Source organism: Peromyscus eremicus, chromosome 3 (assembly GCF_949786415.1).
Source record: "Peromyscus eremicus chromosome 3, PerEre_H2_v1, whole genome shotgun sequence".
In the NCBI taxonomy this organism is placed as follows: Eukaryota; Metazoa; Chordata; class Mammalia; order Rodentia; family Cricetidae; genus Peromyscus; species Peromyscus eremicus.
The window spans coordinates 70,280,138-70,301,154 of NC_081418.1; the positions used below are offsets into that span (position 1 = coordinate 70,280,138).

At 44.1% G+C, this 21,017-nt stretch overlaps 1 protein-coding gene across 3 annotated transcripts in view; it reads left to right on the forward strand.

Annotated features, from left to right (window-relative positions):
* Positions 1-11,736, forward strand: part of LOC131906972 (beta-chimaerin) — a 32,962-nt gene extending 21,226 nt beyond the window's left edge. For all 3 annotated transcript variants that reach the window (XM_059257868.1, XM_059257869.1, XM_059257866.1), the window contains 5 exons: positions 2,891-3,064; positions 5,183-5,260; positions 7,138-7,275; positions 9,111-9,216; positions 11,508-11,736. In XM_059257868.1, coding sequence (XP_059113851.1) covers positions 2,891-3,064; positions 5,183-5,260; positions 7,138-7,275; positions 9,111-9,216; positions 11,508-11,679 — 668 coding nt within the window. In that variant the 3' untranslated portion in view covers positions 11,680-11,736. The remainder of the gene's footprint in view (positions 1-2,890; positions 3,065-5,182; positions 5,261-7,137; positions 7,276-9,110; positions 9,217-11,507) is intronic.
* Positions 11,737-21,017: the final 9,281 nt, after the last annotated feature.

Sequence of the window (21,017 nt, forward strand, 5' to 3'; positions counted from 1 at the left end):
GACATGACCAACAGAATCAGCTGATGGCTCCCTCTGAGGGCTTCCTCTTGCCCATGGTGTCCGTTTAGTCCATGGGATCATATATCCTCTGCCTTCCTTCCTGCCTAGAAGGTACTTTCTTAGCTCCCATTCTGTAGGCACAGCAACACCCATATCAGTGCCTAACTGGTGTGTGAGTAATTCCAGCTTCTCATCCTGGGTCCTGAGGCAGGTGGCAAACCCAGATCAGAAACAGCCTCTCCAGAATGTTCTAATACCCTGCTGAACACAGAACAGACGTGCAGGGCTTCACAAAGCATCCCACAGCCTGAGTGCGGTAGTCTACCAGCTGAATTACTCTGTGCTTGTTAGTTGGGTCTGTCCAGATTAGACCTACCAAAAATATCCCTTGTCACAGATATTATCCAGTTTCAGCAGGAAATTGGTCCAAAGTCAATATTATGGAAACAGGACTCTGGGCTCCAGTTAGCTGTAATCAGCAGATTTCTCTAGGATGGAAGGGGTTCTGTGATTTTTTTTTTTTATTTGCTTGTTTCTGTCTCTATTTTGTTTTAATGGAAACATAATATAAGGTTATATTGTAAGTTGTCTCCAGTGGTTACTTTTTGATCTAATATTTCCCCCTGAAGATCAGGAAGACTAGAAATTGGCCGTTGATAGTCAAGGGAGTCAACACAGGCCTCTGTTGTCCATAATGTAGATATTTTTTTAATGGTCCAGGTTTTATTTGGGCACATGGAGTTCTACTGGTTTATAAAAATTAAACATTTTTATATTTGCTATGAGAAATCCTAATTTTAATAGGATCAGTGTTCTCTATAAATAAACTAAATGCCTTTAAAGTTTAGGATTACATGGCAATTCTGTGCTTAAGTTTCTTACAAAGGCAGTGTCTGCACCAGACACTTGCAGGTTCGTGCTTAGAGCAGCACTGTTCATCGTGGTTGAAAGATGGATAGAACTCAACCCCACTGACGATGGCCGAACAGATAACGTGCATAGACACACAGTGGAATGTTCATCAGTCATAAAAGACAAGAAAGCCAAGCAAAGTGTGAAGAAATGCAGCTGTTAGAATCTAGGTAGGACCCACTGGCTGTCACTGCCAGCGAGTGAGTCCAGGGTGTGTGTGTGTGTGAGTGTGTGTGTGTGTGTTTACTATTTGGTGGGCATCAAGTTGTAGTGCTGTAGGAGCACACAGGCTTTCATAGCAGGTGACGGAGTAGCTGTATGACAATGTTTTTGATGCTACTTAACTCTGCACATTAAAATGCAGAAGCAGCTGGATCTCCGTGAGTTCGAGGCCAGCCTGGCCTACATAGCAAGTTCCAGGCCAGCCAGGGATACACAGTGAGACCCTATCTCTAATAAATAAACAAATATAATATAATATTAAATTAAATAATTATTGAATTATTTTAAATTAAAATTTAATTTAAAATTTTAATTAAATGTGAATAAATTACAATTTAATGGTTAAAATAGTAAATATATCTTGTCTATTTTGCTGCAGTTTATCAAAAATAAACTTTTAAATGAAGTTTGTAAGTTGTAGTGAAATCCACTAACGAAAGAGCAGCAGGCCTGGCCTCTGTGTCTCCGCTCTGTGTCCTTGCTGTGTCTGATTTGACTGAGCACGGGCACAGCAGCACGGCACTAGATTGGAGACACTGTGTAAGGATTCGACCATCATGATCACCTGGTGCTGGTGTAATCCTCACTTTATAAACCAGGATCCCAGGAAGAAAACCGGTTCGGGTTAGTGAAGTCCAAATTTAAATTTACATCCACTAAGTAGCTCCATCAAAATGAAACTGAATTATACTTGGATTTAGTTGAATTTCACATGCCGATTAAGCTAAGACAGTTAGAACTTTTCCTTTGAAAGGGGGAGCAGAGAACTGAGCCAGGAAATATTACCTGGGACTCACCATTGGTGGCTGCACAGAAGTCAGCACATGTCGACCTTTGCTGTGGTTAACACTGCTTTTATAAGCAACTCTCCACAATATTTATTATTGTGCTTGTATCTCATATGTATAGAAATACCATCTTTATACCTAGGAAAAACGATGAGAAGACATTTTAAGTGCAGAGCACATTCACATTGAGCAACTTTGTCATGAAACTTTCATGTTCCAGAAAGTAAACTGTGTCTCGTAATTGTGGAGAAAGTTCGTTGGTGGATGCCAACTGCTAACAAGGCTTTTAATTTGTGCATTGAACTCAAAAGCATCTTTTCAGCTTTGGCTCTGGGTATAAGCTTTATAAATAATTACTGTAATCATCACATTACAAGGCATTGTCGTCAAATATCAGTTCTCAGTGTCCTGGAGTACAGTTCAACGTCACTTCCATTATGTCACAGCACAGCAACTAGAAGGGAATGGCCCCCTCCAACTTCCAGTAAGAAGAATTAGAAACTACAGGCTGGTCTCCAGGAAAGGCAGAGGGAATAGAAGTCAGGAGCTCTGCAAATCAAAGACCAGACAGTCCTGCAGACAGTTACTATGTATCCCACAAAGGAGCATCAGGGATTCAAGGGCACCTTGAAGGAGCCTCAATGCTCTTAATGAGTCAAGACTAACTCTGAGAATCTATATCCCAGAGCTCCCTGTGGACCCCCCAGAAACCCCAGTATAAAGAGAAAAGGCCTCCTGGCACCCTGACCAGTGACCTGACTATGTCAGCCAGGTGTTCTGTTCTTCTGGTCCAGAAAACAGAGACAGTCAGAAGGACAGTACAGTCATATAACACCTCCAAGTCAAGATGAATCCCATGCTCATCTAGTAGGAAGCACCCTCTCTGCATGGGATGGACATTCCAGGGAAGTCCATCAAACCCTTGGGTACTGTGATATGCAAGGCTAACGTGGCTTCTTTGTTCACAGATTGTGGGTTAAACGTACACAAACAGTGCTCCAAGCATGTCCCCAACGACTGCCAGCCTGATCTCAAGAGGATCAAGAAAGTGTACTGTTGTGACCTCACCACGCTTGTGAAAGCTCATAATACCCAGAGACCCATGGTGGTAGACATATGTATTCGGGAAATTGAAGCAAGAGGTTTGGAAAACACTCTCTACCATGAAATTATTATATTATGTTTACTATATTATATTGATTTTAATTTTAATTTTTGTTGAGGAAACCAACTCACTTTACTACCCGTTATGGCAATGACTTGCACACACACAAAAACACACATACAGATAAATATACTACAGCCAACCAGTAACCTCTATGTCTGCAGATGTTTACTGAGCATTTAAATACAGGCTAGAGACTGATGATATGAAAGTTTCCATTCTCAGCCTCAAGATGGTAGATTGGAGAATCAGAGGGACAAATAAACATAACTATACCCAAAGTACCACAGGTCCCAGAGAAAGATGTCTTTGTCCTGTTGGAGTCCTTTAAACAAGGGACTTGGTCCCTTTTTGAATATGCTTCCTCGTCTGTACAGTGAGTGAAATCAGTTGTACCCTAGATAGTGGTGTTGAGGGTCAAAACAAGTCTGTACATATAAAGGACCTGTACAGTGCCCAGCATGGAGGGCACATCTTGTGCAAGCTCCTTCCACTCTTGCTGAAGGACCAACTGTGTTAGTTACTTCTCTCATTATTCTAACAAAATACCAGACAAAACAGCAGCTGGAGAAAGGAAGCATTTATCTGGGCTCACAGTTTGAGAATACAGTTCATCACAGGAAGACATGGCAGGAGAAATGTGGGGCGGCTGGTCACATGGTGTCTACAGTAAACAAAACAAAATGAAGAGGTGAACGGTCACTACAGTGGATGCTGTTTTGAATCCAAATGTTCCGTTAGAGTAGGGAGATAAGAAAAAACAAATACTAGGACGATGGCTGGCAGCCTCTGCTACTCTACAAACTCCAGCCCATCTCTCACGACTGCCCCCCATGATCAGCTTCCGAGGGGGTCTCCCTAGATGACTTCTCCCCCTATAAGCAGGACTGCACGTCCACCACTGTGTACTCCCATAAACTGCTATGACCTTTCTCTGTCAATGCATGCCCCACTCTTGTTGGGATGAGCTTAGATGTACTACCTGGAACAGAGTGGCACCCAGGTTTTGTCTTGTGGCTCACTTCCAGTTAATCAAGAGTGGCAATTTCAACAGTGGATACTGAACATAAAGACGAGAGTCATTAAGCATGCCTGTCATGAGATGGTAGAGCTGAATATAACCAAGCATGCCTGCCATTAGAGGGTAGAGCCTTGTGAGATTAAGCATGCCATGGTCCCAGGAAAAGAGCAGAGACCCCATCCCTTGTATTTAGTACAGACCCTCATATATGGCAGATTACATATGCCATAAAAGTAAAAATTGAAAACCAGAAACGTATGTTAGTTATCAAGAGTTAGTTAAACAGAATGTATGTTTCACTTATTTTTGCTGTAGCTCAGTTTTGACACCTGTTCAATTTTTACACATGGAATCTGATCCTCTATTCTTTCTGGTATTTTAATCTTGTATGTCACTGACTGGGTATGGGTGGGCAAGCTAGGTTTCAGCATGGGTCCAACACATCAATATACTCCAGAGGGCAGAAACACATTCTCTTTCTTACAGTGATGAATTCTCAAACTACTAAATAGAACTTAACTTTACCACATCTAATTTATATGATTAGCTATCTGAAGGCAGAATAATTAAATCAAACATACTTAGTAAGTTAGCATACTGTCTTATTTATGATTATGATTATGATTAAACATAAAAGGCTATAAAATTTCCCTAATAAATTGGGGATAATCAAGGATGGGTATGTACAATATACCACATGGCTGAATAAGATGCCAGAGAGAAAGCTGAACTCTGCTTGCATTGGTGAAATGGGTGTGCAGAATTCTCATGAACAGGGGTAGGTAGGGAGAATCTTAGATCTCGGCTCACTTTATAGCCAGGCAGAGGGAAGACCCACTCTCCACTGAGAAGCCCATCTCCAACAGGCAGATGAAGACAGACTCATGTGGAGATTGGTAGGAAAAGGCCAAGTTCTTAGGCAACCGAGCAGGATGCATCAGTCAGATTGCTACCCAAATCTGCTCACTTTTGACAGCACTCGGTGCAGGTAGAAAATCAGAGGGGCTTTTTTAGATGCCATGGGACACCAAAATTAAAGGCTCCTCATCTCTCCTGCACTCCCCTGTCCTGCAGGATTAAAGTCGGAAGGGATTTACAGAGTCTCTGGGTTCACAGAACACATTGAAGATGTCAAGATGGCATTTGACAGAGGTGAGTGTGAACTCTTTAACGCTTCCTGACTTACCCCAGTACCCTCTATGACAGAACAAGAGCTCCCTTAGAGTGGAAGTGGGGTTTTTAATGCTGCCTGACTTACCCCAGTACCCTCTAGGACAGAACAAGAGCTCCCTTAGAGTGGAAGTGGGGTCTGGGAACTACCGAGAGTCCTTCTTCAGAAATTGGAAAAGTTGAGCTTTAAAATTCTCTGGGAGAAGTGTTTCCTTAGAGAGGTAACCTCAGGAGAAAGAGTATCTGAAAGATTTGAACGGGAAGCTTGTCCACATACCATCAGAGAATGCTGTCTGCATCCTCATTTCAGGATCTCACTAGTAGCTTTTTCCCAAGGTTCCAGAGAAGGGAGCTGGGCATGAAAGCATGGGGTTCGGGAGATAAGTCCTTTGTTCTTTAGGGACACACACTATTCAGGAGCCTTTCTCTTAATATCATATTGTCTGTCATATCTGCTATGCATTTGCTGTCTTGGTTTGTGCTTTTAGCTATCTGATAGCTTCTTTAAAAACTTAGAACCTGCCAGGCGGTGGTGGCACACCAGAGTGAGCTCCAGGACAGGTACCAAAACAAAACAGAGAAACCCTATCTCGAAAAAAAAACCAAAAAAACAAAAACGAAAACCCAAAGCAAAACAAAAACAAAAAACCCTTAGAATCAGAATCAATTTGCTAAGGCATTTATGCTTTAAATTCTCCATATAAAATATGTCAGTAATCTCTATATGATTGAACAATATTTATCCAGAAAAAAAAATCTCATGACCTGTGTTAGGTGAAATGGTTTGAAACTAATAGTAAAACTTGAAAGTTAAAAAAATATATATATTTAAGGGCCAGCAAGACGGCTCAGTGAGTGAGTACTTGGCACCAAGCCCTACCACTAATGTTCCATCCCCTAGAGCCACACGATGGAGGAGATAGCCAACTCCTACAAGTCATTCTCTGACTGCCATCTGTGAGCCGTGGCACAGCACAGCTAGACCCCCTAAAAAATTAAATATAATCTTTTTTAAAAAATAGAATGCTTCAAAGTGCTGGGAAGATGGCTCAGCAGGTAAGAGCACTTGGTGAGCAAGCATGAAGATCTGAGTTCAAATCTCCAGAACCCACTTAAAGATCTCATGTGTGCTTGTAAGCTCAGCACTGTGGGGTTGGAGATAGGAGGACAGCTGGGGCTTGATGGCTCCTGGTTCCATGTGTGCACACAAGGGGCATGTATATACACATACCACATGCATACACATACTCACACCTATGCACACACAAAAAATGCCTTGAGAATAACCATAACAATTAACAAGAAATAGAATTGTACCTATGCTATGAGTAGGAAGGGTCACATTCAAAGACACTTCAGTGAGCCTGACAAAAGGCCTTGGAAACCAAAAATATCCAGTGATTATTTATACATATGATCTTCTAGTCCAAGGCCAAAAACACTGGCAAAGACAACATAGAGATTAAAAAAGATGATCTGGCCACAACATATCAAGTTTCATGATGACATTTTCATACATGTGTATCATTGTATGTCACTTCATATTAGGTTGTTTCTCTATCATGAAGAGGCATGTCTGCAATAGGAATTAGTGTGATGCATTTCTGCTGGCTGGTTAGCAGGGTCTGGAACTAGAGAAGTCCTGCTCATCTACCCTGCTGCCCTCTTGTCTGTCCTCACTCTTCAGAGCTCTGCCACTCTCACTGAGGGCCCTTCTGTCACCTCAAGCTCCCGACATTATTAGGAGCTGAGAGTCTGAGGCTTGCCAGGACACATCTGTGGGATCTCCTTTTCCTGCGTCTGCTTTAACTTGGTGAGAGAAGATCTAATTGAGCCGTGGACCATTCCCTGTTTTTCAGATGGTGAAAAGGCCGATATCTCTGCTAACATCTACCCAGACATAAACATCATCACTGGAGCCCTGAAACTGTACTTCAGAGATTTACCCATCCCAGTCATCACATACGACACCTATTCCAAATTTATAGAGGCAGCGAGTAAGTACAGAGAACTACAGGCCTCTTCATCTCAGGAAAAATAAAGCTAAGAACTCTTCCAAGATTTTCATGGGCACTGGCCTTGTCGAGTGGGGCCCCAGAAGTTCAGCAAATAGAAACCCAGGTAGCACTCGCTAGATGTTCCACATCCATACCCGTCCAGCTCTGCAGGCAGAAGCTGAGAACCAGGCAGCTCTGACTCTCATCATTGCTCCCTGTGTCCTGGACAGGAGCACAGGGAGATCAGTTCTAGCATTTTCTGAAAGTAAATTTTTGTAATTAAAAAAAAATTAGTTTTTCTCCAAAGAGGGACATGTAAACCACTGTGCAAAGTCACATTGGGAACCAGCTAAAACCACATCCAGGCTTTGCCTGTTCATGTTGTTCAAGGTAAGTAAAAGCAGTCAGCTGTAGAGCTGCAGAATCCCAGCACTAAAGGAGGCAGAGTCAGGAGGATCTGGAGATCAAAGCTAGCCTGGGACCATCAGCATTTATCTTCTATCAGCCAACAGTTCCTCATCCAGTGTTGACCAGCTAGGCCCACTGCTCTTGGGAGAGGGCGGGTAAAGGGTATTTCAAGAGAAGGGGCCACACTTTGCCTGGTAATGGGTAGTAACAAAGCAGGAGGAACTCAGATGCTGAGATGCATGGACGTACTTTTGGCTTTGTAGAGTATTATGTATCTTTAAAGGTTTCAGTATATATGTTAGTGTCTGACAGGAGGAAGCAAAGGCCTGTTGAGATCTGTCCTAGGGTTTTTATTGCTGTAAAGAGACACCATGACCACAGAACTCTTACAAAAAACATTTAATTGGGGTGGTTGGCTTTCAGTTCAGAAGTCAGTCCATTATCATCATGGTGGGAGTATGGTGGCGTGCAGGCAGATGGTAGCTGAGAATCCAACATCTTGCAGGCAACAGGAAGTTGACTGACAAACTCAGTGGTATGTTGAGCATAGGAAACCTCAAAGCCCATCCCCACAATGACATACTTCCTCCAACAAGACCTTACCTACTCCAACAAAGGCATACCTCCTAATAGTGCCACTCTCTATGAGATTATGAGGGCCAATTATATTCTGTGGGGGCCAATTACATTCAAACCACCACAAGATCCATGCACAATGTACTTTCCAGGTGAGCTGTGGTCCTGCCCCCTGGGTTCTGGTGGTATGAGATAGAAAAGGTTCTAGCAGCAAGTGTTTCCATTCCAAGAGGGATAGCAGAAGGGCTTGCCTAGAGTGCCTGCCAAAACCTATCAGTGGCCCGAAGTCCACACACTCTTCCTTCCATTGATAATGTGCATAGTATCTGCTTCCTAACCTGGGTTGCACACAAGGTTAACCCTTGCAGTGCCTTTGTGCATATGCTTTTATTGACAGCATTGTTGATTGGCCCATCTGCCAATGTCCTTGAATTGAAAAGTGTATTTGAAATGGAGGCCTAGGAAGGAAAGAGCCATTAGACAACTTCAAGGGCACACTACCCACACAATACAGAGGAAATTAGAGCTTTGATAGATTCAACACAGTCAGGCCTCAGAAGGGCAACACAAACTGTGTATACACCACCAGAGTTAAGAACTCTACAGGACTCTTGCTCCCTGGGTGGTGAGCACAAAAGCCACCTACTTCACAGATGTCCATTTAAATATACAGTGCTCAACCTCAGCTCTTTCTGGAATGAGACAGGACACAAGGAAGCTGAGTGAAAGAGTATATGAGATTGTAAGAATTTGTTAGATGCCCCATTTGCAACAAAGACAAAGAAAACAGACTTCTCCTCATGCCTCTGGACTGTTGATGTCCAGTGTTGTTGATTGTGTGTTCTTCACAGAAATCGCCAATGCGGATGAGAGGCTGGAAGCTGTCCATGAGGTCCTGATGCTGCTGCCTCCTGCCCACTATGAGACCCTGCGATACCTGATGATCCACCTCAGAAAGTAAGCCAACCCCTCCATACCTGACCACCCCTGACCTGCCCAGGGCAGGAAGACGTTCAGGGCACCCCACTGAAAGTACACAGAGCAGCTCTTGGTGTGGTGTGAATTCTAGAAGCTGTGACTGGAGATGCCCAAGGAAGGCAGCATTGTTTCCTTTAAAGGAGCCTCTGTCCACTCCAGAGAGGAAGGCTAACAACTTTTCCCATTTCCATTTCCATTTCTGGCTATCAGCGTGGGATGCAGCCTTGGCTCCCTCTGGACCACCACTTCTGTGTGCTGACCCTGGGGAAATACTTCCAGGAGACTTTACCTCAAGGATGCTAGTTTCTTAATCACAGCTGATTCTTCAGCCGCAGCTGACCAGAACCACACAGTTCAAACCACTGTATGAGCAGCCCTGAGGCAGTCTTGGCTTCCTACTGAAACTTCATATGCCAGGCCTCCATCACCTGCATTGTTCTCAGCATTCTTTTTTATTTAATTAAAAAAGAATTTTTTATTCATTTTACATACCAGCCACAGATCCCCCTCTCATCCCTCCTCCTGCTTCACCACCACCACCACCACCACCATCCGCCTAAGCCCCTCCCCTGACCCACCCCTCATCCTCTCCTCCAAAAGGGTAAGTTCTCCCATGGGGGGGGGCACAGCAAAGCCTCGTACATTGAGTTGAAGTAGGACCAAGCCCCTTTCTGCTGCATCAAGGGTGAGCAAGGTATCCGACCATAGGTAATGGGCTCCAGAAAGCCAGCTCATGCACCAGGGATAGATCCTGATCATACTGCCAGGGGCCCCTCAGACAGACCCAGCTACACAACTATCTCCTGTCTGCAGAGGTCTAGTCCGGTCCCATGCAGGTTCTACGGCTATTCTCAGCATTCTTATCTTCTAAGAGCACACAGAACACCCCATTGAGCACTAATGGCTTCTCCAGCCCAAAGTTCCAAACACTCCACAAACCTCAGAAAAACAACATGGCCCAGTCTATTATGACAACCATCCACTCTCAGGTACTCATGCCTGGTCTAGTTAGGTTTCTGTTGCTGTGATAAAGGCCATGACCAAAAGCAACTAGGGGAGAAAAGGGTTTATTTGGCTTACATTTCTTCACTGAGAGAAGTCAGGGCAGGAACTCAAGGCAGGCACCTGGAGGCAGGAAGCTAGAGGCAGGAACTGAAGCAGAGGCCATGGAGGAACCCTGCTTACAAGGATGGCACCACCCACAGTAGATGGGCCCTCCCATGTCAATCATCAATCATGAAAATGGCTCACAGGCCAATCTGATGAAGACCTTTTCTCAATTGAGGTCCCTCCTCCCAGGATGAAGAATGACCTCTCTCCTGCTTGGTTTTTTTGTTTGTTTGTTTGTTTTTGTTTGTTTGTTTGTTTTTTAGCTCTGCAGCATGAAAATGATTCAGACTGAGTTGACCAAAAATAACATGAAGTGGCTAATTTGAATCTGCTCCAAGGGAACAGAGAACAAGGGATTGTTTCTCAGCAAAACCTAAACACGTGTTTAACACAGTCTATTCTGTTTTGTAGAACTTACTCCTTTTTGTCTATGATGAACACTCTTAAAAGACTTAATTCCTTAAGGCCAGAATCTGGAAAATCATCATCCATTCCAAAGAGAAACCAGTAACGCAACTTTAGGAGTTAGATTTCCTCCTTAAAGCCTCTGGTTCTTCTCTGGATGCTGGTCCAACAATAATGACTGCTCTGTACCTTATCCTTTGGGAACTAGGCATAATAAACAATTGCCCTCTAGTCTGGCCACATTCCAGCCATTCTTCTGCCCTGTGACAATAGCCAGGGTCTTCCTAAACACAGAGCAGCCTGTTCTACAAACAGTCTTTCCCCTCTGTACCAATCCACACTCAGCCCCTTCTCCAGCATGCAGACCTGTAGGAAGTAGTGACGAAAACCAGACTTCCATGAGAGGCCCATGAAGGTCCCATGGGTCAGCTAGTGACCTCCTGCCCCTTCAAACCGATATCCCCTAAATAACAGTTGCACATTTCTTCAAGAGGAAGGACAGATTCCCAATCTGTAAACTGTCTTCACTCTCGATTCTAGTAAGTCATTTAGTTCTACTGACTGAAGGCAGTATCAATAACTAAAAAAGGAAAATAAATCAGAACATTACCTGTTAAAAGACAGTCTTTCATTCTTAGTCTCCATTTGCTTTTGCAGGCTCCTGAACCCAGAGATGGTCTCGGAACCAAAGTGCAAATAGCTAGTATGTTAGTCCTTCTGCAAATGTGCATGAGGTTTCTGTGTTTGCCTTGCAGGGTTACTATGAATGAAAAGGACAATTTGATGAACGCAGAGAATCTGGGGATCGTGTTCGGGCCTACCCTGATGAGACCCCCCGAGGACAGCACCCTCACCACCCTCCATGACATGCGGTACCAAAAGTTGATTGTGCAGATTTTAATAGAAAACGAAGACGTTTTGTTCTAATCCATCAGGGAAATGAGCTGGTATCGCTAATGGAATAAAAACATTTCTTACACTTGATTTGTTTTTCAAACAAGTGGCAGAATTTCCTGGACCACAGTGGACTGCAGAGTTGGGGACTGTGTCTCCCTCTTCCACAGGAGAGCAAGGGTGAGGGTAGGAAACCCCTTACCTCGGGTCTTTTGCCGTGCCTCGTATGTATGTCCGTTTTGCTGGAAGAGTGATTAATAAATCTTTCTTTAACTTATTAAAAAAAATGTAGACCTTTAAGCTTCAGTCTTACCAGTAATAAAAGGGAACTTAATTCATAAAGGTACTTGGTACAGTATACATTTTCCACCTTCAAAAAAAGAAGACAATTCTATATGTTAAATGTTAAATGAATCCTATATTGTAAAATGTATTTTATTTTAGCTGCAAGAATGTTATTTTATTTTAGCAAATAGAACTCAATGCAGTGCATTGGTTATTGCCCTGTACCAAGCTTGTCCCCGTTCTTGCTGTGATGGCTGGTGAATGTTGACCGGAAATGCAGTATCACCTTGACATACCTCTGTCCTGATTAGTGCTTCAATGAAAGTCCACCCCTCCTCCCACGCCCCGGCTTTTCACAGTTTGTGCTCCTTGGCACTGGCTTTCTGCTGTGAGATAGTGTATGTTCATAGTGATTCTTAGGATGGTCCGAAGCATCCACAAGTTTCCTTTCTATAAGCATTTTGTGACTCCCCAGAGGATGTTATGGAATTGGTTGTGGCCTTTCCATATCTCCAGTGTGTGTCCTAGAACATGCAGAGTGTGTCTTGTTACCCAAAGTGACCTGAGGACATGGGATGCACCTGGGCCACATCACAGGTTAGCACTTTTCCTCTCCTCAGCTGGGCCTGTCAAGTTTATGTCAATGGAAAATTGAAACTCTTTGCCATATTTCCATATTGATGAATCACGAACCTACAGGATCATTGTTGAGTCTTCTTCCTTACTTTTGTTTTATAAACCTATTATTAAGTTATGAATAAATAAGGCTTTTTTTTTTTTTACCAAATGTTTTTCCTTCATGAAAGTTGTTCTGTATGGAAGATAATTTAACATGATTTTATTACTAGAGCCCCATCCAATTGGTTATATTTATCTTAGCATGAGTTTTTCACACCAAGATCTCTATATTTGTAAGATAGGCAAAATATTTAAAACAGCAAAAACTGTAAATCTAGATTTTTAAAGCCAGTTGCAGTGTCTTTGTGTGGATTGTCTGAGATGACCCATGTACTGACCAGTCTTGTCTGGAGTGCCCAGAAGAGAACCGCCACGTTAAGGGGGTGGAGACTGCAGAGGCTGTTGTTCAGTACCTTCCCCAGGCCCTGCAGGCAGAATCTTGGCATCTGGGGTTCAGTTTGGCCTGCTCCCTGCTGTCAACACTCCTCACACTGTACAGATTTGTTTGTTGTGGCTTCTGCTGTACTTCTTGATACTGTCAAAAATAATCTGGAAATGGTTTTATTTTGTGAAGTGAGCAACACTTTGTAATTTACAACCGTGTAAATGGAAGGAAAAGCATTCCATGTATTAAATGCTCTGTCCATCATTTTGGAGTGTGTTAAGGGCGTGGTATCTGGGGGCAGAAGATGAGACTCTTCAAAACCTTGTTTTCAGATACATGTGAGAGTGGATTCTATCTTAGCAAACGGCAAGATGAAGTAGGACCTCAAGACGTCCCCACCTCACCTGAGCCACCCCAAAGAGTTCACAGCTCACGTGGGTGACCCCAGAGCATCCCCACAACACCTGGGCAATCTGTTTCTCCATGCACTTTACCTGCTGGGAGGTAAAGACTTCTCACTTCTGAAAGGCACATTGCACCTACGCCCCTGCCCCCTCCCTACTATGTAGCAGTAAAGAGTGTTCTGAGAAAATGATGCTGGGACTTGAACAAAGGACAAGGACTTTGGAGTCAGAAAGGCCCACGTTGATTCTAGACTGACTAGCCTGATACCAGATCTGACTAGTGGAAGCAGGAGATAGGATGCAGAGGAGGGAGGCTGGAGATGAGTATGTGCCTGTGGAAATGTGGCCATCACATTCAGATTGTGACACTGTAAAGAACCGTGTGGCCTAAAATAACCAGTTATTGATTTTTCTTGTTACCACTTTAAGAGCGGCTGGAGGGGGTGGATGGTCGCATGGGAGTAGGGAAGAAAGGAACAGAGGAGAGAAGACTTTGTCCTGGGTTGAGATGAAGTCCCAGCAATATTCAGGGATGTTGGGACGTGGCTCAGTAGTGTGCTGTGAGGAGATTCGCTTGACTCTTCTCCAAAGTGATCCCAGCACTTGATCCCCTCAACCTTGCTTTAATCTATAGCCTGTTCACCACACCTGTCACCCAAACCATCTGGCAGCCTGACATAGCTCCTCTTACCTGGCTCCACATTTCCTTCCAGTGGGATAATACCAACTATAAAGAAGAAGCAGTTTTGGAGATTTCCACAAGGGATTTGTGGGAGGTGGAATGGGCAGGGTGAGTGGGAGAAGACAGCAGGAAGGTGCGTGGGGCCGCTATTTCCTCCCATCCCCTTGAGTGGATTTTCAGAAGCTCTGGTCTTGGCTGGGTTGGGTCTGGTGTGTAAGTTAAGGATGGCAACAGAGGACAGTGAAGGGAAGGGGAAGTGTCCCTGCGTCAGGCGTGCAGAGAGCATCAGGGAGAAACAGCATCAGCCAGATGAAGGCTGTCTGTGCTGTCCTCACTCCACTGAAAACCAATGTGGGTGGCTTATACAATCCCAACCTCTATCGAAATCCAATTTATACATGTTCTTTAAATTTTTAAAATCTAACATTTATTAGCTTCCAGCAAACTTGGATCAAGCTTCCCTTACTCTGAAAGGGTAGAGGCAAGGGAAAGGTTTATCTCATGGAAAGGATTAAATAGTAAGTTTAGTCTGGCTAAAAGAAAAATCTGGTCATGCTAAGAGTTTCAGCCTTTAATGTAAGGGGTGTGGGAGCCCCTAATGTTTCCAAAGAAACTTTAAGTTGTCTATTTATCTTATATTTACAGAAAAGTGGCCAAGATGCTAGAGAATTTTTACATAGCTGTGAGCCAGTTTCCCATAATGCTACTGTCCTGTGAAACCAGGGCACACCCAGCAAAACCGAGAAATCAACACTAGCGTACCTCTATTCACTGAACTTTAAACTATCAACTTCCATGGGTGTCGTCATTAATTTCTCTTCTGTTGTTGTATCCCAGGATACAGGCTATTCATGCAGCACTAGTACGTGCTCTTAGGAATCTGGAATGGCTCCGCATAGAAAGGCCCCCACCACACATGCCTGGCAACTTGAGTGCCAGCACCGGAATGAATCCATGTCAACGGACTCGGCAAAGTTGTCCTCTTCCATACGCACACATGCTGTGGCACACTTATATCACACTCATATCACACACACACACACACACACACACACACACAAACACACAATTGTAATAAACTAACTAAAAAATAAAAGGACTTGAGACTGCTGAGGTGGCTAAATGTATTCAAGAACTTGCTACACATCCTTGATAATCTGTGTTTGGTCTCCAACTCATGGTGGAAAGAGAGACACAATTTCTGCAATTGACCTCTGACCTACACACAAATGCTGTGGCACAGGCCTACCTATACCTTCATACTCACACCATGCACACTAATGATAAGTCAGAAAGGAAATGTGAAATATTTGATTGTGACCCCTTAGAGAATGTGGGAGCATGCAGGGAACAACGATGAGCATCAGTAGTTGCTCATAGCAACAAGACTGAGATGCTGGTAGCTTGGACCAGGTAGAGATAGGCACGACTGGGTTGCAGTTAGGAAGTGGAAGTTGAGAAGTTTAGCTATAGACCGGATTTAAGAGTCTGATCTAATGCCCAGTCTCTTACTTCATCAGCCATGAGGTATTTACTAAAACAAAAGGTACACACAAGCATTAGGTGTCACTGGGGAGGAAGAGGAGATGTAAGAAAGGCTGGACCTGATGACATGGAACCACCAGGGCCATTTCCGAATAATTGCTGAGCTGGAGATACTAGCTTTGGTACTCAGTGAACAAAATGTCTGAGAGCATAGAGGGGACACCCAGGAAAACCAGGTAGACATCTCCAAAGTACTAACGTTCAGGAGAGGAGGAGAGTGGGCAATGAGACCCATTGCAATGTAATAAAACAGTGACGATTTCCATGAGCTCTTCAGAAAGTATCCCATCCTGGGGGCTGGAGAGATGGGTCAGTGGGTAGGAGTGCTGGCTGCCCTTGCAAAGGACCAGAGTTCAGTTTCCAGCACTCGTGTTGGGTGGCTCACATCTGCCTGTCACTCTAGCTGCCAGAGATCCAGTGCCCCTTCCTGGCCTCCATGGGCACCTATGCACACATGCTTACGTACACTCAGAGAGACACACGTATGCTCATAAATAAAAATAAAACCCTTTGTACGTGCCATACATTCTGCTTAGTGTCACAATGTCCTTGTACCCATTGTTCTCTTGTGTTTGCTAGGCTTAAGGCATCTAACATAGTTAGACCCTGTGTTCTGGAGAGGTTTGCTTAGTTAGATGCTTTGTGAATATGAGTAAGTCATGCTGTGGTCTCATTCTTTGTGTTCCCCTCTCTCAAGTTCATATGCTGAATCCTTCTCCCCTGTTCCATGGTTCTTGGAGGCAGAGCTTTCCAGCAGTGATTGGGTGGGGCCCTATGACTGGAATTAGTGTCCTCACAAAAGAGAACCCAGAGAGCTCTCATGTCTTCTCCACTGTGTGAAAATAACTGCTTGTGATCCAGGAAGAGGGCAGACCAGACAACAGACCTTCCAGCATTTTGCTCTTGACTTCTCAGCCTCCAGAAATGTAAGTAATACATGTATATTGTTTGCAAACCACCCAGCCTGTGGCATTTCATTATAGTAACATTGACTTAGTTAGGATTACTGTTGCTGGGATGAAACACTGACCAAAGCAACTTGATGGGGGCGGGGCGTTATTTGGCTTACACTTCCACATCTCTGTTCATCAAAATAGGAAGTCAGGACAGGAACTCAAACAAGACAGGAACCTGGAGGCAGGAGCTGCTGCAAAAGCTGTTGAAGGGTGCTTCTTACTGGCTTGCTCCCAGTGGCTTGCTCAGCCTGCTTTCTTATAGAACCCAGAATGAGCAGTCCAAGGAAGGCACTACCCACACAGGCTGGGCCCTCCCACATCAGTCTCTAATTAAGAAAATGTCCTACAGGCTGGGTGGTTTGCAGATCTTATGGAGGCATTTTTCTCAGCTGAGGCTCCCTCCTCTCTGATGACTCTAGCATCTGTCAAATTGACGCAAAATTATCCAGCCCAAGCATGAGTAGACTAAGGTAGTTAGCAGTATTATGTTTTCCTAATTTGAGTTGAAAAGGTTTTTATCACACAAGTTCCTCTTTGTTGTCTTCCTACTGATGACTTGTTTTTATATTTCTAATATAGAATATCACAAACTACAGTAATTGTATATGCAGCTGCCTCCCACTAAAATACAAACTCCTTGAGGCAAGACGCATGGCTTCCACTTGCAGAAGTAACACATGGCACATCTCTGCTCATCCTCTGACACTTTCCCTGGCTTCCCAAAGCAGAGAATGCAGGAAGTGCTAGCCATAGTATGTGAGAGAACATATGGGTGGTTTGGAAACTAAAGTGGTAGTGCAGAGGAAGGGGATGAGAGCAAATATTCAGGCCAGCATGAGAGATGGAAGAGCCTGTGTGCCAAGAAAGAGGAGGATGTAAGTTCAAGGATGACAGGTCCATCAAGTGGCAAGACAAACCAGAAAATAAAAGACTGCAGGCTCCATGCCAATCAGGATGCTGTTTTAGGCAGGAGCAGTCCAGCTCAGCTCACTCATGGCATGAGGGACAAGAGGAGAGAGGAGAGACAGGTGTGAGTTCTTCGGGAGGGAGGCAGTCAGGACCACCAACAAGGGCCAAGTTCAAAGGATAGAGTCTCATATGGACATCACAACTTCTGGTTTTCATCACTAAGTAATTATTTTTAAGAAAATAAAAGAATCCAGAAGAAAAGTGTGGTCTGCAGGGAGATGTTGGGGGTTTAGTCTGTGTGTTAGCATCAATGGTGTGAATTTCTGGTTGGTCTCTAGAACTCAGCAGGGAGGATGAGCTCATAGACAGGTAACTCAGAATGATAACATGGACAACTGGTAAAAAGAGAACCCAGATGACCACCCAGGTAAGAACAAAACCTAAAGAGTATCAAACTCAGAGAACCTGGGGGAAGAACAAAAAGTGGCCACAGGAGGCAGAGCCGGGAACATAAGACCAAAGCTGGGAAGACGCCACTTTTGGAAAAGGCCGTGCTTTGCACTCTCACCCTCCAACCCCAAGTCAGTAGTGTCAGCAAGAAGGGCTTCAGTGGGGACAGAAGCTAAAAGGCAGGTGGGTGATGAGAGTGGGTGTGATGAGAAGAGACAATACGACTCAAAAGAACAGCAGATCAGCTCTTGTTTCACAGGCTTATCAATCCCCTGTGTGTGTAAACAGCAGCCAATAGAAAATCCTCCATGGTTGCCGAATGCGTAACTTTGCATAATCTTTTCAACAGCTGTGCACTTCAGAATCTTCAGTGTTAACATATTTACTGGAACATATTTTGGAAACTAGTTGCCAAGCATACTTGCCTTTCCTGCCCCTTAATTTCTAAGCTGAGTGTAATCTTGGTCTATAGTAGTTCTCTATCTGAAAATTGATACAATAACAATAAGCTGCCCTCCTGGCACCTCAGACACTTTTCAAAGGGTCAGTTGATATCCTGTGAATACTCCAAGCTCAACGTAAAGTGTATAGAAATGCACAAATATTAGTTGTATACCCAGTCCCATTCTTCCCAAACCAATCCCCTACCTGATGGGGCAAGCCAAGTTTAACTCATGTACTGGTGGGTTTGGAGGCCAGAAAGGCACAAGACTGGATAAAAGGATCCTACCAAGGACAATATAAAGCTTCAAGCATTGAGGAACAGGCCCAAAAGAACTCAACCTTGGAAAGAGCATCCAACTTTCAAGAAAGAACCTGTGTGGGGCTGGGGATGTGGGAGCTCTGTAGGAAAGCACTTGGCCAAGCATGCATGAGGCCAAGGTTCAACCCCAAGAACCACAAAAAAAAAAATTTAAAAAGCTTGCATTCAATTTCCTGGGCCAGCAAGATAACTCAGCACTTGCTGTTAACTTGACAATCTGAGTTCAGTCCCAGGACCCCACATGATAGATGGTGAGAACTGACTCCAAGATGTCTCTAACTTCCAAAGGTGTGCTGTGGTAAGCACTCACCCACACTCACACAAAAACACACAGAAATAAAAATAAAGGAATTAAAAAAAAAAAAAGACCTGCATCAAGACAAAAATAGTTCTCCTCATTCCAAAGATTCAGTGCTACAGCCAAATCAACAATAAGCCTGTTCGTTCACATACATGGTGTGTATACAAACGGTATGTGTCTGGGAAAGGGACATGAGGTACTTTTCCAGGGAGTCATAAAAATACAATTTTTTTTTATAATCCATCAAGCTCCTGGATGGATCCCAGTGTCTCCTCCCTGCCTCATGAGCAAGTTCAATGCTAGCATGGTCAACTTCATGTCAATACCCATAAAGACTTCTTGAGTATGAATAAGGAGACAGACATTAATCTATAGGTAGTATTAGCAGTAGATCTATCTACCAGGAAAGGTTATTTTAAAAATTTATTATGTATATGTGTGTAGAGGGGTATGTGCCCCATGTACAAGCAGGCACCCTCACAGGCCACAAGTGGGTGTCAGATCCCTTGAAACTGAGTTCAAGCAATTGTGAGCTGTCCAGTATGGATGCTGGGAACTGAACTGATGATTTCTTCAAGAGAAGTTATCATTGAGCCATCTCTCCAGCCTCAATCAGGAAATTTTTGTGGCACATGAAATAAAACTGATTTAAAAGGACTTAAACAATAAGACATATGCTAGCTGAACAGGAAGTCCAGCTGTAGGACCGTCCAAGCCTGGTTCTGTCTTTCTGTCAGTCAGCTCTTCTCTCAGGTTTTGACTCGGGTGTTTACATGGCTGCTTTGTTCCAACTAATGGCAAAGAACCATTTCTAGGAGCTTTCACCATCTGTCAATCACACTGGCCAAGATGGTTTTTCATGTGCATGGCTAAGCCAGTGGCTGAGGGCAATGATATCAGAAGGGATTTTCACACATGGTGCTTCACAAAGAAAGATCCCTTTGACACCAAGACCTAGGACTTGCTAATGAGTCCGGATATTGGGCTTGGCTCAGGTTTGGGGCTCTGCAAACGATTTTTTTCTATTTTTTCCACTTTTTATTGAAAAATAAAATGCAATACATCCTAACCATGCTTTCCCCTCCCTCCCCTCTCCCTCACACCCACTCCCCCTCCATCTCCCATCAGAAAAGAGCAGGTCTCCAGTGACAACAACCAAACACAACAAAACAAAATACAACACGACAAGGCAAAAGCCTTCACACCAAAGCTGGACAAGGCAACACAACAGGAGGAAAAGAGTCCCAAGAGCAGGCAAAAGAGTCAGAGACACACCCACTCCCACAGTTTGGAGGCCCACAAAAACACCAAGCTAACAGCCACAATATATATGCAGAGGACCTGGTGCAGACCCATGCAGGCCCTGTGCTTGTCACTTGAGTCTCTGTGAGCCCAATGTGAGACCTGCTTAGTTGATTCAGTGGGCCGTGTTCTGGTGTCCTCCACCCCCTCTGACTCCTACAGTCTTTCTACCCCCTCTTCCACAGGATTCCCTGAACTCCTAAGGGAGAGACCAGCTGGAGGCCTCTCTCTCTCTCTCTCTCTCTCTCTCTCTCTCTCTCTCTCTCTGCACAATGTCTGGCTGTGGGTCTCTGCATCCACTCCCACCTGCTGCCAAAGAAAGCCTCTCTGTGAAGAAAATTGTACAAAGCACCGACCTATGAGTATAGCAGAATATCATTAGGGTCATTTCATTGACTTGCTTGTTTCTCTCTCTCTCTCCTCTCTCTCTCTCTCTCCTCTCTCTCTCTCTCTCTCTCTCTCTGACCAATCGTATTTGGTTCTACTCTAGGTCTCCAAGCTATCCAGTCTCCTGTTTCTGGCCACCCAAGCAGTGTCAGGCACAGGCTCCCTCTCTTGGAGTGAGCCTTAAGTTAAATCAGACGGTGGTTGGCCACTCTCACAATTTCTGTATCACCATTGCCCCAGCACATCTTGCAAGCAGGACAGACTGTAGGTCAGAGGTTTTGTGGCTGAGTTTATATCCACGGTTCACTTTCGGTAGCCTGCAGA